Genomic DNA, 15,736 nt, shown 5'->3' with positions numbered 1-15,736 from the left:
GGTGAACGGGTCCAGGCCGTCGGAGATGGTCAGACAGGATCACAGGCTGACACACCACTGGTCACACGGTTCATGAAATTTCTAGGCATTTTTAAAATTAAAGGGACATGGCACAATTTTTGAATCTTCCTGCAAGATAACCTGGTACCATTACTTATTGATCGTCTTTTGTTTTTATCTATTTTGCTCGTATAGTTTGAAAATATTGAGAACCTGAATCACTTTGTGGTTTTGTTTAGGAGTTTTTATTCGCGTAGGGTTCAGAGAAAACACATTTATTACATTCAGACGCTCCTGTGAAGATGGAACCTAAAGGGGACACGGGGACCTCGGCAGGGGGTGGCCCGGCAGGCTGAGAGGGCCTCTGAGGGACACCTGCGGCCGGAGCAGGGACACCTGGGGAGCGAGCCTGCCTTGGGACCACCGGCCACTGGAAGTAGTCACAGGCCGAGGAAAAGGGGGACCCTTGCTCTCAGCAGCATCAGCACCTTCGCAAGCAGGAAGGGCAGGGCTGCACGCTCTCCAGTGTTTGCCGTGGAGGAAGCGCCGCTGGCGGGCGGGAGAGGGAGGCGGGCTGGCCGAGGCCAAGGCTGGGGACTTTCCACAGGGAAGGGCTGCCAGGGGCAGGCGGCTTAGTTGAGCACCTCTGGGCAGGTCTGCAGACACCTGAGCAAAGCAGAAGGAGGGCACCCCTCCTGCCTGTGCCCGGGCACCACACCTCCTCGCTCAGGGTCAGGCTTTGAGCAGAGCTAAGTGGGAGCCCGGGCAGGAGCAGCAGGCCAGTGAGCACAGAGCCCCAGGGTCCCTGAGGGTCCCAGAGGGAAGGCCTGCTCTCTCGCCTCATAAGGACATTTGTTCCAGCTCAAGTTTACTAGCAAATGGTGCAGGGGCGGGGGAGGGTGGGGGAGTAGGGGGGACAGTGAGCGGGCGGGGGTGGGGGGTCCCCAGTCCTGTGGTTTCTCAAGGAGAAAGACTAGCCTGAGACACGCGGCTGAGAACATCAAAGATGTCAGTTCTCGTGAGCTCCCCGAGGGGCTGACTGTGTAAGGTCAAGTAACCCCACTTTCGAGGTGTGTATACTGAGGATCAGAGGTTCCGCCTCGCCCAGGTCAGTCAGAGCCCCAGCTGCCGTGTCTCACTGTCTGTGGGACCCAGACCGGTTCCGGAACCCCCTCTTTTCTTGGTACCGTAGGCTGAGCTTAGTATGAGATTTGCGTGACTTTCATTTCTTAATATATTTTCACCAACCATGTGACCCCGGGCAAATCATTTCATCTTCATGTGACTTTGAAAGTGAAAGATGTGGGTCTGACTGTTTTCATGCTGGTTATTTGGAAGACGGTAGAGGCGTGCTAAATGATCCGGAACGAGGCGCATGTGAAACTTCCCTGGGAATAACCTACGTGGGGGTTTCCGGACTTTCCACGTGACATTTTATCTTTTCATCTGTGAAATTCCAAGACGAGCAGCAATTGGCCCCACACTCGTGGAGCTGGGGAGACAGAGAGAGGATGTGTAGGGGGCGGGGACAGGCAGGGCGGTTGGGTGGTGGCCCCAAGCGTTTCTGAATTGGGTTGACGAACGGTGAGTGGTGGCCATGGTGTGTGGCGGTCCCTGGTGGACCCCAGAGGCTTCCCACCGAGGAACCACCCACAGGGGCTCCCCTCCTACAGATGCCAGGTCCAAGCACACCCCTGAATCAGGTTCTCTTGGTCATGGGAACGGTGTGCTTTGAAACCTCTACAGGGGCGCTGGGCACAGTCCTACTGAAGGTGACCTGACCGAATCATAACAGATCCCTGACTGTGCCAGGCTCTGTGCCCAGCCTTTATGAGATAACACCCAGCTAAGCTGAGAACCGCTCTAGGAGCCCATTATCATCCCATTTTACAGGTAGGGAAACAAAGGGGCAAGTCCCAGGGTTAAGATGGATGACAGAAGAACACCCCCTGGGTCAGCACCAGCCCAACCCGTGTCCACACCCCCTGGGCCAGCACCGGCCCAACCCGTGTCCAGAGACGCCTTCGTCTCACTCACTAACCCAAACACAAAGTCCTACAACAAAGACATAGAGACATCGTCCTAGACTCGCCAGATTCCACCGGAGCTGAGTGGGAGACAGTGCAAATGAGCTCAACAGATGGGAAGATGTATGTTTGCTAGGGGGGCTCTCTCCTTCCTCCCTCCAGAATTATAGATCATAAGTTTTATTATCTTGTAGATAATAAATGACCGTGCCTTCTGTGAACCACACATTGGAATGTGCCTATAGCATCCATGCTATTACAATTAAGTTTCCACCAAAAACTAACTCTCCTGTCTCCCAGCTGTCAAAGCCCAAATCTAAATGCAAGCCTATGACCTTCCTTTGTGACCACCAGCACCCGTGGCCCACCCCCACCTCAGAGCTGTCTGAAGACCATCCCCCTCTCTCTTCTGAGTCCTGGAGCAGTGGGGGCGCCCTCGGCATGGATGGCTCCGTGTAAGGAAGGCATAGAGTGAAATTCGGCGGTGGGGAATCAATGATCCGGCTTTTCAACTTGAGGAGCAGAGCAATGTTCCTTTTCTGCTAAATCCCCGCTCACCGGAGTTCAGCAGACAGCTGGCTGAGCCACCCCCTGTCCCTGGTCTGGGGTCTGAGACAAACTGTCCCCTGGGTCCAGCATCTCTAACTTGCATGATGGACAGACAACTGTGGCTGAAAGAGGTGCAGACAACCTCCGGCCCGGGAGACCCTGCTCTCTCCTTCCTCCGAAATGTCTGCAGTTAGAGTCCACCCGTTACCGTGGAAACCCTCTTCCCCAGCTTCTCACGCCGCCTCGCTGGGCAGTCGTGATGATAAATAGGACAGCCTCCCCATAGCTTCCGGGAGCACTCTCACTCCTACAACCGACAGGAAAAATGCCACGTGGTAGGAAGTCCTGTTGGAGGGTTGTGAGTTATTGTTGAAGGTACTTAATCCTAAGCTTGTTTATTGTTTAGCCGCGAGAAACGTGAAATATAAATTCGCAGTGGTGTCGACCCTGGGTGACTCCTCGTCTGGCCTGTGAGTCTGAAGCCTTGTTCCTGTCCTCCCTCCGCAGCCATCGAGTTCTCTGGAGACGTTCTTCGATTCCCTCGTGACGCAAGCCGGGATCCCCAACGTTTTCTCCATGCAGATGTGTGGGGCGGGATTGCCCGTGGATGGATCTGGTACCAACGGAGGTAGTCTTGTGGGTATCTTTCCGTCTGAAAGAGGCGAAAGAAACTCACAAACCACTGGGGCTTTTTTTATTTTATTTTATTAAAGACCCTGATAGAAATACTAGACATGTAGACAAACATAGGTCTTAGAGGGGTTTGATAACCCTTATTATAGAACCTTTTTTAAAATGAATAAAATTAGCTATTATTTTTACCTTTCCTAATCGTCCTGCCATCCAAAAGATGATTCTCATGGCTTCCCCAAATTCCATTAAAGCTTTTTTAAAGTTTTCCTTTGAAAGGTAACTGGTTTTGATGGGTGAGGGAGGGGCAGGTGAGAAATAGCAGGGGGTGTGCAGGTGGGCCTCAATCTGGGGAGGGGACACAAAGGCAGTGCCTGTGATTTCATACATTTGGGGAGACAAGAACACCTGTATGTTCCCCCGCCCCCAATACACACACACACACACACACACACACACACACACACACAGAGCTAAAGTGTCAGTTAGTGAAACAGAATCATTCAAGGCCATCAGCCCTGAGTGTCCCTTGATGGAGCCTGCACCCTGATGTCTCAAGCAGGAGGTGACAGGTGAATGCACAGGAGGGCGCCTTCCTCAGGGTGGGTGCTGCCTACGCCTTTGCTCTCCAGCTGTGAGAAGCAGCCTCGGCCACTTGCATTTGCTATCAGTGCAGTTGCTCTTTCCTTTTAAGCTACATTTGTATTGGTTTCAGAGAGGAAGGGAGAGGCAGAGCGAGAGATAGAAGCATCAACAATGAGTGAGAATCATTGATTGGCTGCCTCCTGCACGTCCCCTCCTGGGGATGGATCCCGCAACCCGGGTACATGCCCTTGACCAGAATCAAACCAGGACCCTTCAGTCCGCAGTCCGATGCTCTATCCACTGAGCCAAACTGGCTAGGGCAGTGCAGCTGCTTTTGATACCTGGTTACCCCCTCTTCAGGGGAGAGGGGGGCCTAGGATTTGTGGAGCAAGGTTATGTAGTTCTGCAAAATGAAGTTTTGATTAAGGAAGCTCCCTTGTGTTCTGCTTCCAAGCACTGTGTGGGAGGGAGGGGGGCGTCCTCTGTTCCGAGGGCTAAGCCACGGTCAGGCTGGGTGGTCAACCACGTCACTGCATTTCTTTGGGGCACAGTCTGCGTCCGGTGAAGCTGGAGTTACGTGTGCTTCCTGTCGGACGGGAAACCCCAGCGCATCTTGATTAGACCGGGGCAGAGTGTTGTCTGACCTGTGGCTGCATCGCCCTTAACGGTCCCTGTTCACTTTTCAAGCATCTACTAGTACATTTGTTTTGTGACATCAGGCTGGAGTGAAAGTGCGATTCCAGTGAGGGATTGACTTACAAGGGCTCGCTCTTTGTGTCACGTGCTGTATGTCTGGGTGTTTTCTCTCTCATCCCTGTTACTATTTTCCTTCCTAGGTCCTGGGAGGAATTGAACCAAGTTTGTACAAAGGAGACATCTGGTATACCCCGATTAAGGAGGAGTGGTATTACCAGATCGAAATTCTGAAGTTGGAAATCGGAGGCCAGAGCCTTAATCTGGACTGCAGAGAGGTACCTACCCTGTGAGCTCTTTGTGCCTGCCTGTCTGTGTGTGCCCGAGGCACCTAAATATGGCAGCTGGGACCTGCATATGAAAAATCAGAAGGTACATTACACCACAAGATAAATCAAAGATTCATGACATTAAAAGTTACAGGGCCTTTAGTTATGTGACAAGTTTAAATCGACCCCTCTCTAAAATAAATAAAAATGGTTTTTCACCATCACTTGGCTTAATAGGAAAAAAATTAGCACAACATGGTGAGTGAGGAGAAGTACCTGGAGCTACACCTTCGCCGTTCCTATGGGCCTGGTGGTCCCTGACTCTGCTGCATTATACAGGTTTCGTCAGTGTCAGGGACAGAGGGGGACAAAAATAAGCCGAATGAAAGCAAAAATGAATCATCAGCTTCATCTTTCCTTCAGAGTTAACCATCCCCCGCCCCCCTATATAATTCTCACTCAGAGGAAAGTTATGCCCTAAGGATGTGAATGGCTTGCTATGCTAAAAGGAGGCCGGTGTGCAGGGCTGCAAGACCAGAGCCGTTACGAACCTGCTCACACCGCTCACGGCACGGTGGCGTATCTGTGGCACATCTGTGGCGCATGATGGCGTCATGATTATGATGACTTGAGGGAGCCTTCTTCCGCTAGCATATTCTCAGAATGGCTTATGAAAGCCATCAGCATTTCATTATATCCCTTTCTCGTGCCTCCAACCTCAGCATCCCGCCCTTTCATACGCCCCGTCACAGTCCCCCACCAAGGCCCATGCACACAGACGCCTCTGAGAAACCCGCGGGGACGGGATAGACGGTGGCCGTTCCACCGAGACTGCGCGTCCACCGCTCTGTTAAAGGTCAGAGGGCACTTACTCGCCATGAAGGAATCCCGTGGTAGAATCCCAGGGCCTGAAATAAAATACAGACTGTGCGGGGGTGTGACGCTCTGACTGAATGTGGTTCTGGTTCTCTTTCCATGGGCAGCATAAGGGAGGGCTGGCTTGTGTGAGTTGTGCGAACGGCATTTCATGAGCCATCGCACCCTCTGAGGACAAGGGGGCCTTCCCTGGTTGCGCGGGAGGCTCCCGGGCAAGGGCATTTGGGCACCTCTACACAAGGGACAGGCTCTGCACCGGGAGGGCTGTGGATTTTGGTCGCGTCACTTCCCTTTTCTGGCCTCAGTTTCTTCATCTGTGAAGTGAGAACGTTGGGCTAAAAGTTAGTTCTGAGAATATAAAATTCATGGTAACCACCAGGAGGGGCCGTGGCTGCCCGCACTTGTAGGTACCGGATGCCGAGTGACGGCGGGCGGGTGCCGTGTCACTCACGCGCCTTCTCTCCCCGCCTTCCCCTTCCAGTATAACGCGGACAAGGCCATCGTGGACAGCGGCACCACGCTGCTGCGCCTGCCCCACAAGGTGTTCGATGCGGTGGTCGAAGGCGTGGCCCGCGCGTCTCTGGTGAGTCTCAGGGCGCGGGTGAACCTCGGAGAACACCAGGTCATGGCCACGTGCTGGGCAGTGCTACCCTCTATTCCAGTGATGGCGAACCTTTTGGGCTCGGCGTGTCAGCCTTTTGAAAAACCCTAACTTTAACTCTGGTGCCGTGTCACACATAGAAATTTTTTTCTATTTACAACCATAGTAAAACAAGACTTATATTTTTTGATATTTATTTTATATATTTAAATGCCATTTAACAAAGAAAAATCAACCAAAAAAATGAGTTCGCGTGTCACCTCTGACACGCGTGTCATAGGTTCGCCATCACTGCTCTAATGGTCTCCCTCTGAGGGTTTAAGGGTTGTGTGTGTTTTTTAACTATTACTTATTAAGTTCACAATCTTATTATTTGATGTTAACTGGCAAATAATTATTTCATTTTAACCTGGGAGAACTGGGATCTGAAGGTGCAGCGCCTTTTTTTGTATTTCAAATGATGGTGTAGTTGGTGCAATACAGTTTTTTAATCTAAGAAAAAAATTGACAACATGCTACGTTAAAATAGTAAACCAGGAAGATGCTTGTAGCCTTTAAAACTAAAGAAATAAACCAAAAATCATACTCCTTTCAGGCCTCATTAAAGCCATGTTGGGATTTTAATTCTGTTGTAAAAGAGTGTGATTTATAGGTGACAAGGATTAGTTGGCCAATATAATAATTACTGTATGGTCACGTTCAGTAACATAACTGAAATCGTGGTCAAAGACAAGTACCTTTGGGGGACCTGGCTGATGGAATTCCCAGGGTGACCCCAATTTTCCAGTTTGAGGCATCGGAGTGGACCAGCTGGCATGGATTGGGAAGGACACAGCTTTGGGGTGAGATGGAATTGAATTTAGTCTGGTTTCTGGCTGGATGAGCAGGATGCCTGGGGGAGGGTCTCGGGCCCTCTGAGAGCCCCACGTTGTCAGCGGGGTTGTGCTGAGGTCTGGGCTCCAGTGCCTGGCACCCAGGTGCTCGGGAAAGAGGAGCTGCTAGCCAGCGTCCACACTGCGGTGCTGCTACTGTGTGAATGCAGGATACACATTCTCCCAGCTGCTTGGGTGTCTTATCATAAGCATCTGTCCAGGCAGGCCACCCTGGCAAAGTCACCAGAAATGAGTGTTTCCCACAGAGTCGTTATCCTGTTACTAACTTGCCTGGTTATCTCACTGCTCCTCGGGGATGATTGATAGGAAAAGGCATAGCAGTTGCTTTATTACAGGTGATGGCAGGAACCTGGGATGGGAGAGAGGGCTTGTCCTGAATAGAAACTTCAAAAGCCTGAAACTGCCATGGGGCCCTGGCCGGTGTGGCTCAGTGGTAGAGCATTGACCTGTGCACTGAAGGGTATTCCCGGTTAAGGGCACATACCTGGGTTGCAAGTTCATTCCCTGGCCCCAGTTGGGGCGCATGCGGGAGGCAACCAATCGATGTCTCTTTCTGACATTGATGTTTCTCTCTCTCTCCCCTCCCTCCCTTCCACTCTCCCTAATAATCAATGGGAAAAAATTTCCTCGGGTAAGGATTAATGATAGATAGGTAGATAGATAGATAGATAGACAGACAGACAGACAGACATAAAACTGCCCTGGGAAGAGCAGCAGGCAAACAAAAAGAATGCAGAGGGGAAATAAAAAGGCAAGAACGCCGAGGCCCTTTTGGAACTGAAAGGTCTTCAAGGCGGCAGCCCAGAGCCGTTGAATATCCGCTGAATCAGACAGACGGCGGTGAAGTTTTAGAGCCTGACATTCAGAATGCTGGCGGCAGATCAGACCAGGCTCGATGCTCGAATTACGGAGCCATCTGCCCATTTCCCCCAACAGTGAAAATGCCCGCAGCAGGGTCCGCAGGAGCCTGGTCAGGTGTAATGCTCTGAGCTCTGAGCTGTGAGCGCTTCCCCTGGGCCAAGGAAGTGCCCAGAGCCTGGGCGTGTGCCTGATGCCAGTGGATCCTCTGTGGGCCAGGCCGTGAGAGCGCGGGGCTGTGGCTGGCAGGTGTTGGCACCCCGAGGTCATCGGATCACGCGTTGGGCAGTGCCTGGCTTTGTAGGAAAACCACGAGGTGGAGGAAGGCAGTTACGACGTTGTTTGCCTTGTCACCCCGGATGCAGTGAACCGGAGCCTGTGTCAGGAGGAGCAACCTGGGAAGGCGGTTTGCCTGGGGCAGGGTGTGCGCTGCTCTGCGGCCTTTGTGTGCGCACCAAAGGCGCGTTTGTTCTCTCTGGGCCGGGCCCCGGGAGCCGCTCCGGCCTGGTCTTCTTTCGGGTCAGGGAAAGGCTGGCCTCGGAGAGCGAACACAGGACCAGCGTTGGGCTCTGGCTCCTGCGTGGACTGTCGCCTTGGATTTTAGAAACGCATGGTGGGTGGGTGTGTATTCTGAAATGAGCCCGGTGGGGATTGGTGTGTGGCCGAGCCTGGGCTCCGCGCCTGCCCAGCTCCTGGCACCGTGCGTCTCAGGCCACGTGCCTCTGCACCTCTAAAACGCACAAGCAGAGGACCCTGCTTCCGGATGACCTCTGACATTAGAGCTCTGTGACCTGAGGCCTGAACCCCCCACGTGGCTTAGCCCCCAAGGCTTTCCAGACTCTGGAGGCAGGTGGCCCCGGAGCTAGTTCTGAGCTGTGCCCCTCAGGCCAGTTACTTGGCCTCTCTGAGCCGCATTCGCCATCTGTGGCCGGACCTGCTCTTGGTGCTGACGTTAGAGCTGTGGGCCGTGGGGCAGCCGAGCCACCCTTTCCAGCAAAATGACTGCCCCGCCTCATCGTCTGGCAAGAGGTTCGTCCCTAGGACGCCCATTTCCAATCGACTTCCCTTTTCTCAAAGGAGAAACTGCATTAAAGCCCGCATTAGAGGTCTTGCAGGTCACTCCTGGGCGGTCCAGGGGGCAGCCTTGATGGATGGAGAGACACAGGATATTTTCTCGCTCTGTTCCCGGCGGGAGGGAGGGCTGGCGCCTGTGTGTGCGGTTGTGTAGCACGGGACACACCCCGGTTCATGCTGTCCCGCCACGGTGTCCTCTGTACCTGCCCCACGTGTTCTCCACGGCAGCGTGCTTACGGCCTCGGCTTCCATCACACCCTCCTCCCGGCACCTCTTCCCAGCCCTGGGCCCTCCTTTTCGGGGTCTCTCTCCCTGCCCATGTCTCTGGGTGGGTCCTAGGCCCTGCTCCTCCCTATACTGTCCTCAGTGGTCTGTCCACGGCCACATCACCGCGTCCCACCCTCCTGTCCGGGACTCTGGAACTCAGCGGCTCGCCCTGGCTCGGCCCCCAGAGTCTGGATTCCGTCGACAAGTGACCTGCACGTCCCAATCGAATGCCGCATGACACCGGTGTGCCACGGAGCCCAGGCCTCTGAGAAACGATTTCTGATGAATGCACAGTGGTGCCCTGGTTCTGTCCTTGCCTGTCTCATGTGCCTTCCTGCCCTCTGCACCAGCCTCCATGGCTGTCGTCCGCGTCCCCAGTGCTCTCGTCTGCCCTCCCCACCACCACCACCACCACCATACCTCACCAACGCCCTTTCGCCCCTCAACTCAGCCCAGGTGTTCCTACCTCAGGGACAAACACCCACCTTCCTCCCCGTCAATACTCTCCTGGCTCTCTCCCCACCGCATACGCCCCCAGCTAACGCCCGAGCAGGGCTCTGTGCCGGAAGGGGCACGCGTGGTAGCCGAAGAGCCTCCCACACAGTCCTCCCTCGGGGAGCCGGCAGACCTGCTCTGGTGCCTTCGCTGGTCCTGGCGAGATGGCGTGGCTGGAACTTGTAATTCACTTAAAGATTCAGCAACTAGTAGACATGCTTGGGTGACTGTCCTTCCAGTCCCCTGATGAGAGGCACAGGTGGACTTTCTGTGTTCCCGCCCATTCATGTTTCCCACAATCTTTCCTGAATCTCTCTGATGGGCTAGGTGTTAGGGCCGGAAGTGAATGCAGACAGCAGGCCTCTGTCCTTAGAGGGCTCAGATCCTAGTGCAGGAAACAGAAGTGAACCTAACACAGTAAATGTCAAACTAACTGCTACGGGGGATACCCAGTGGAGGACCAGCATTATGTGGGGGAGTCAGGGAGGGCTTCCTGGAGGAGGCATCATCTGAGCTGAGATCTGGAAAGGAGAAGGATGTTCCAGAAGAGGGGAGAGCTCAGAGGGGGCTCTGCACCTGGGGGAAGCTCGCTGGGCACGGGGAATTCAAAGGAGAGGTGATGCCTGAAAGGTCCTGAGGGCCACATTTAGGATCTGGCCTCTCTTTTAAAGGGTCATTGCCAACTACTGTGTTACCTTGGGCAAGCCGCTTCGCCTCTCTGTGCTTTGGTGTCCTCATCTGTGAAGTAGAGGGGGTAATGTTACCGCAATGATGGCGGTGTTTGAGGGTTGATGTAATTATGACTGCAAAGCGCTTATAAAGGTGCCTAATGCTGGCGAGTGCCTCAGTGTTCTAATAATTGTTATTTGTCAGCACCGTTACCCCCCAGAGGACTGATGGCTCCGCTGTGCTGTCCAAATTAAGCCCTGTTTATCCCCGTGGGCATCTGGCGAGGTGACAAGAAAAGCCGGGAGCTGTTTCCTGTTGACGCGCCAGACTAGTCATTAGTTCTCACGTTACCGTGTTTTGTCTAGATTCCAGAATTCTCGGATGGTTTCTGGACTGGGTCCCAGCTGGCATGCTGGGCGAATTCCGAAACACCTTGGTCTTACTTCCCGAAAATCTCCATCTACCTGAGAGAGGAGAACTCCAGCAGATCCTTCCGCATCACTATCCTGCCTCAGGTATGAGCTTGGATTTGGGCTTTTCTCTCTTCAACGTGTAACATGCAAAAGTAAAGCCCTTCATGCATAATATCTAATCATCGATACCTAATATCAAAAATATAAATCTTTGTTTTACTATGGTTGCAAATATCAAAAAATTTCTATATGTGACACAGCACCAGAGTTAAGTTAGGGTTTTTCAAAATGCTGACACGCCGAGCTCAAAAGGTTCGCCATCACTGGTCTAGGATGGTCTTGGTCTAGGTTGGCCTTGGTCTAGGATGGTCTTGATCTAGGTTGGCCTTAGTCTAGGATGGTCTTGGTGTAGGATGGTCTTGGTCTAGGTTGGCCTTAGTCTAGGATGGTCTTGGTCTAGGTTGGCCTTAGTCTAGGATGGTCTTGATAGGTTGGCCTTGGTCTAGGTTGGCCTTGGTTTAGGATGGTCTTGGTCTGGGGTCTGGGATGGCCTCATTTACTCTGGTAGCTAGGTCAGTGGAGTGATAGGGCTGTTTGTTGTCTCTCCATCCAGTGGTGACTCATGCAGTGGTTTCTTCTTCTGAGAGAGAAGAAACTCAAGGACTCCTGAAGTCCGGGCCCAGAACTAGCCACCCTCTCCTGCACAGTGCTGCCCAAACAAGGCCAAGGCCAGCCCAGACTCCCGGGTGCAGAAGTAGACACCACCTCCCAATGGGAGGAGCTGCAAAGTCACATCACAAGGGGTGGCCACAAGGAAAGGTCAAGAATTGAGGACATTTTTGCCACATCTACAACAATACCAGTAGATTTATACTTATTTATAAATAAAGAATAAAACTGGATTCTCAGAGATTAAGACATCATTTCCCTCATATGCAATAAATCATTGATTCCTTCTTCATCCCAGGCATCTAATAGACCAACTTCTGTCTCCCTTAGTCATGTTCTTGCCTCTTCCCACAGCTCTCACTATGTCACTCATACTCCCTTCCATCATCTCAGGAGCCTCCAGCGTGCCCTCCAGGCATCCATGTCACCACTGTGTTTCCCTATACAACTATTCCAGGTCACTATTCCTGAACCGCAGCTTTCAGTGCCACTATTTACATGCTGATGGTCTCTTTCCCTGGTGTGGCCTTCCAGGACCTCCTGGCTGGGCCCGTCCTTGCTTTCCTGCCTATTTCCTGCTGCACCCTTGACCCTCCACTGATTGGTGACTGTGCCTGCTCCGACTCCTAACCTTCGCTTTCACCACTCCCCACCCCTCGCCACTCCCCACCCCTCGCCTGAAATGCCCTCTGGTCCCCACTCCATCTGTGTATCTAAATTCTTCCCATCCTCGAAGACCCGACTCAAACAACCCATCTTTTGTCGAACCTCTGCTGAGCAGAATAACCCATTTGTGAGCTTGCCCTTCAAACCCATAATGCGAGTTTTCCAGGCTACTCATCGGGCATGGGGCCAGGTCTTTAGGGTGTATAGTATGCCGTTGCCGTTTTTCCTTTGACTTCTGTTTTCTGAAAAAACACACACACTTCTGTTTCTTTCTCAATTATTTCCTTGAAGATGAGAACCATGAGTTTTGAAGACCACCCTCCCTTCCCCAATACTGCCATGCAGTGGAGGGTAGGGCCCTGTAACTGTTAAATGGCTAAGCCCTTGTGTCTTTGCCATATAATCTGGTGAATTTGAGATAAAGGAGTGTGGCTGGGAGGTAGGAAAGGAGGAATAATTTCAGAAGAAAGAAGTAAGTGATAATACCACCTTGGCTCCATTTTCAACTTTACATAGTGGGAGGGGGTGGCATTCCAGAAATGGGCACTTGTTGGGGAAAAGACTGAAATACAGCCCGGCAGAGGGCACTGCCCTGAACGTACTCGCCCTGTCTGTGTCTGCCTCTTTAACTATGAAGGAGAAATAGTAGTACTTTCAGTGGCATTTTCCATTTTCAGAAGACGGCCATGTCCTTGGATGAACGGCACTGCAAAGAGTGATGTGTTTGGACTGTGTTCTCAGCATCTTTAAAATAATGTACTCTTTCTGATTATATTTTGGCCTGCCGACCGCCAAATGTGGACATTATTTCATCAGTGTGGTTTGTAACTAAAGTTAAAGCCTCGCTTGAGGACACAGGTGGACATGTTCTGGCAAATAAACGGCATGTGGGTGGTTGGCAGAGGCAGGGACTCACAAGAAGCAGGAGGAAAAGAGCAGGCAATCAGGGAAAAACCCGTTATGTCCAGGACAGGTAATAGCCGGCACGGGGTGAGTGAGGGGACCTAGGGAGGCAGGTTGGGGAGGTGGCATCCATGTGGGTATCTCTGAGTAAGAATCCAGTCTTATTCTCACTTCTGAGATGGTAGATTTTTGGGGGGTTGACTTTGACATGTTCACATTTCCGATTTTTAAAAACCGACATTCCCCATTGTTCTTCTGAGTTTTTATTCAACATCACCATGTTTGCTTTCCGGTGCCTGCTGGGAAGGACGTGGATGGGCGGTTGGAACCATCCCCTGCTGAGAACCACACACACTCCATATGCTGGCCACACCCCTCAAGGTCGCACTGGGGTCATCTAACACCTCAGCTCTGCCTGCCCAACCCCTTTCCTAACATTCAGGGCAGTCACAGTGCTTCTTGTCGCCACAGTTTTAGACTGGGGTCCCTACCCGGGACCTTTCAGGCACCAGCAGTCAGAGCTAGGCGAGCAGTCAGAGCAGGAGCGTCCGATTTGTCGCCAACACCATTTTCCAAACACACACGAGCTGAATTCTATTTGGCCCGTTCAAAAATCAATTTCCAGCTCTCAGACAAATTCTGATTTTTTTTTTTCACATAACCCTGTACGTGTAAATAGTTTCACTGGTTCGCCCGTTTGTACTCAGTTTAAGGCAGACAGTTTCTTCTGAGATCCAGAAATACCGCAGCTTTCCCAACATGTGACAGATCTGCAGTCTGGAATTTTTATTGGGAGTCGACTGGCACCCACAGAAAGGCCAGAGGAAAAGATACACATTCTGTTCGCATCAGTATCATCAGTTGCATCATACTTGCATTATGGAATTAGTTAATTCAAAAGTAGGGGTGTGTGTGTGTGTTTCTGTGACAGCTAAGCCACCCCCCCACACCTTTTCTTAATTTAACATTGATCAAAGCTTAGCCCCACTCATTCATTGACACGCATTTATTGAGATCTTCCTATATGCCTGGCATATACTGGGTGCCTAGGTGGCGGGCACACAGGGAGGAATAGAATGATGCCTGGCCTGCAAGAAGGGTTTGCAGACAGACAAACCAATCAGTGCAGGGTTCTACCTGCCGGAACAGCTGCCTGGACACAGCAGCTGCTTGATGCCCAGCAGTCGGTGACTCCAGGCACTGCCACCACGTGTCCTCGCTCCCCTCTCTGCCTTGCAGCTCCTCTCCCTCCCATCTGCCCTGCAGGTGAAGTACAGTGACGTTCACCTTCCTCAGGGTCAGTTTGATCACTTATGTTTTCACCAGCACAACTTCTGGTTCCTTTTCTGTTCAGATTTTAAATACTGTTCTTGTGCCCACCAATCCAGAAGACCCACGCTCGCCCAGTCTGCCTCCTCCTCCACCTCCATCAATCATCATACGGAAGCCCCTCCCACTGGTCTCCTTTCAATCTTTGCTCATCCCTCCAAAATCCCTCCCTCTCACATCCCCACAAGGCCTAAGACTGCCTACCTATGAGTAGTGCCTTGTTCCTCCAAGTTTTTCTTAGTGCTTTCATCCTTTAGGGCAAAGTCCTCCTCACTTATTTTGTGCTTTATTGCTTTCCTCCCTCCCCCAAATATTTGTCATGTCATACCAAGCCATTCTCCCTTCTTAACTGCCTACATTTTAATACTTTTCCATTAAAAAACAGAGGAATTGTTACTAATATGATATTGATTGGCTCACTGATTGTTTTAAGATTTAACTCATGTCCCCAATAACTCTTGCCTCCTGGGGGCCTCAAGACATGGGCCTCACACCTGTCAGAACTTCTTATCCGTGGATGCCGTGTCTCCTCTCTGATTGTGCTGGTTTCCCCTCTCGCACTGAGGGAATCATCCTACCTGTGCCCGCTGACTCTTTCTTAGAAGACACCATCGCTTTGGAAAGGTGGCATCCTGGAGCCAGTTAGGAACCTTTGCAGTACTAGATCAGGACAGAAGGGGCCAACGATGACCTGGACCAGGGTGGTGGTGATGGAGATGGGAGAAGTGATCAGATTCAGGTTCTGTCTCAAAGGAAGGCTGCAGGCGCTGTGTGCGGTTTCGATGGGAGGTCAGAGATACTGACCTGAGCTCTGGGACCTGAGTGAAGGCTGCGTCGTGGATTTACTGAGGCAGAGAGCCTTGAGCTGAGCAGATCAGGGCGATAGCCAAAGTTCAGTGTCATTTTCTTAGTGGTACATTGAGATGCCAGCTGAGCGATGAGTGGGTGGGCAGGTGGACAGACGCGTGTGGCAGTGGCAGCAGAGATCTGGGTTGGACATAAAGATTTGGGAGTCTCGGCATAAGCACGGGATGTACTGAGGGCCATGGGGCTGCATGAACCACCTGGGAGGAGAGAGAGAGAGGAAGCCAGAGCTCCGCAGTTCTCAGATACTGACAGGCAAGGAAGGTGAAGCAAATCCAGTACAGGTGCTTGCGAGGGAGTAGCCAGTGAGTTAGGAGGAGGAAGAGAGGACTCTCTCTTAGAGATGAAGAGAGTTTTGGCGAGGAGAGAACTAGCAGGTCAACATTATCAATAGAAGGGACCTGTT

General features: G+C 52.0%; 1 protein-coding gene across 5 annotated transcripts in view; it reads left to right on the top strand.

The window, feature by feature from the left end:
• The window catches only part of BACE2 (beta-secretase 2), a 72,565-nt gene that overhangs the window by 38,815 nt on the left and 18,014 nt on the right, over positions 1–15,736 (top strand). For 3 of the 5 annotated variants that reach the window (XM_036349343.1, XM_036349346.1, XM_036349347.1), the window contains exons 4-7: positions 3,084–3,212; positions 4,628–4,762; positions 6,111–6,212; positions 10,852–11,001. In XM_036349343.1, coding sequence (XP_036205236.1) covers positions 3,084–3,212; positions 4,628–4,762; positions 6,111–6,212; positions 10,852–11,001 — 516 coding nt within the window. The remainder of the gene's footprint in view (positions 1–3,083; positions 3,213–4,627; positions 4,763–6,110; positions 6,213–10,851; positions 11,002–15,736) is intronic. The other 2 variants (XM_036349345.1, XM_036349344.1) reach the window with 2 other exon arrangements.

This window comes from Myotis myotis, unplaced genomic scaffold (genome assembly GCF_014108235.1).
Source record: "Myotis myotis isolate mMyoMyo1 unplaced genomic scaffold, mMyoMyo1.p scaffold_m19_p_2, whole genome shotgun sequence".
Taxonomy (NCBI): domain Eukaryota; kingdom Metazoa; phylum Chordata; class Mammalia; order Chiroptera; family Vespertilionidae; genus Myotis; species Myotis myotis.
Note: the sequence above shows the minus strand (reverse complement) of the source record. Positions and strands in the feature narration are given on the sequence as shown.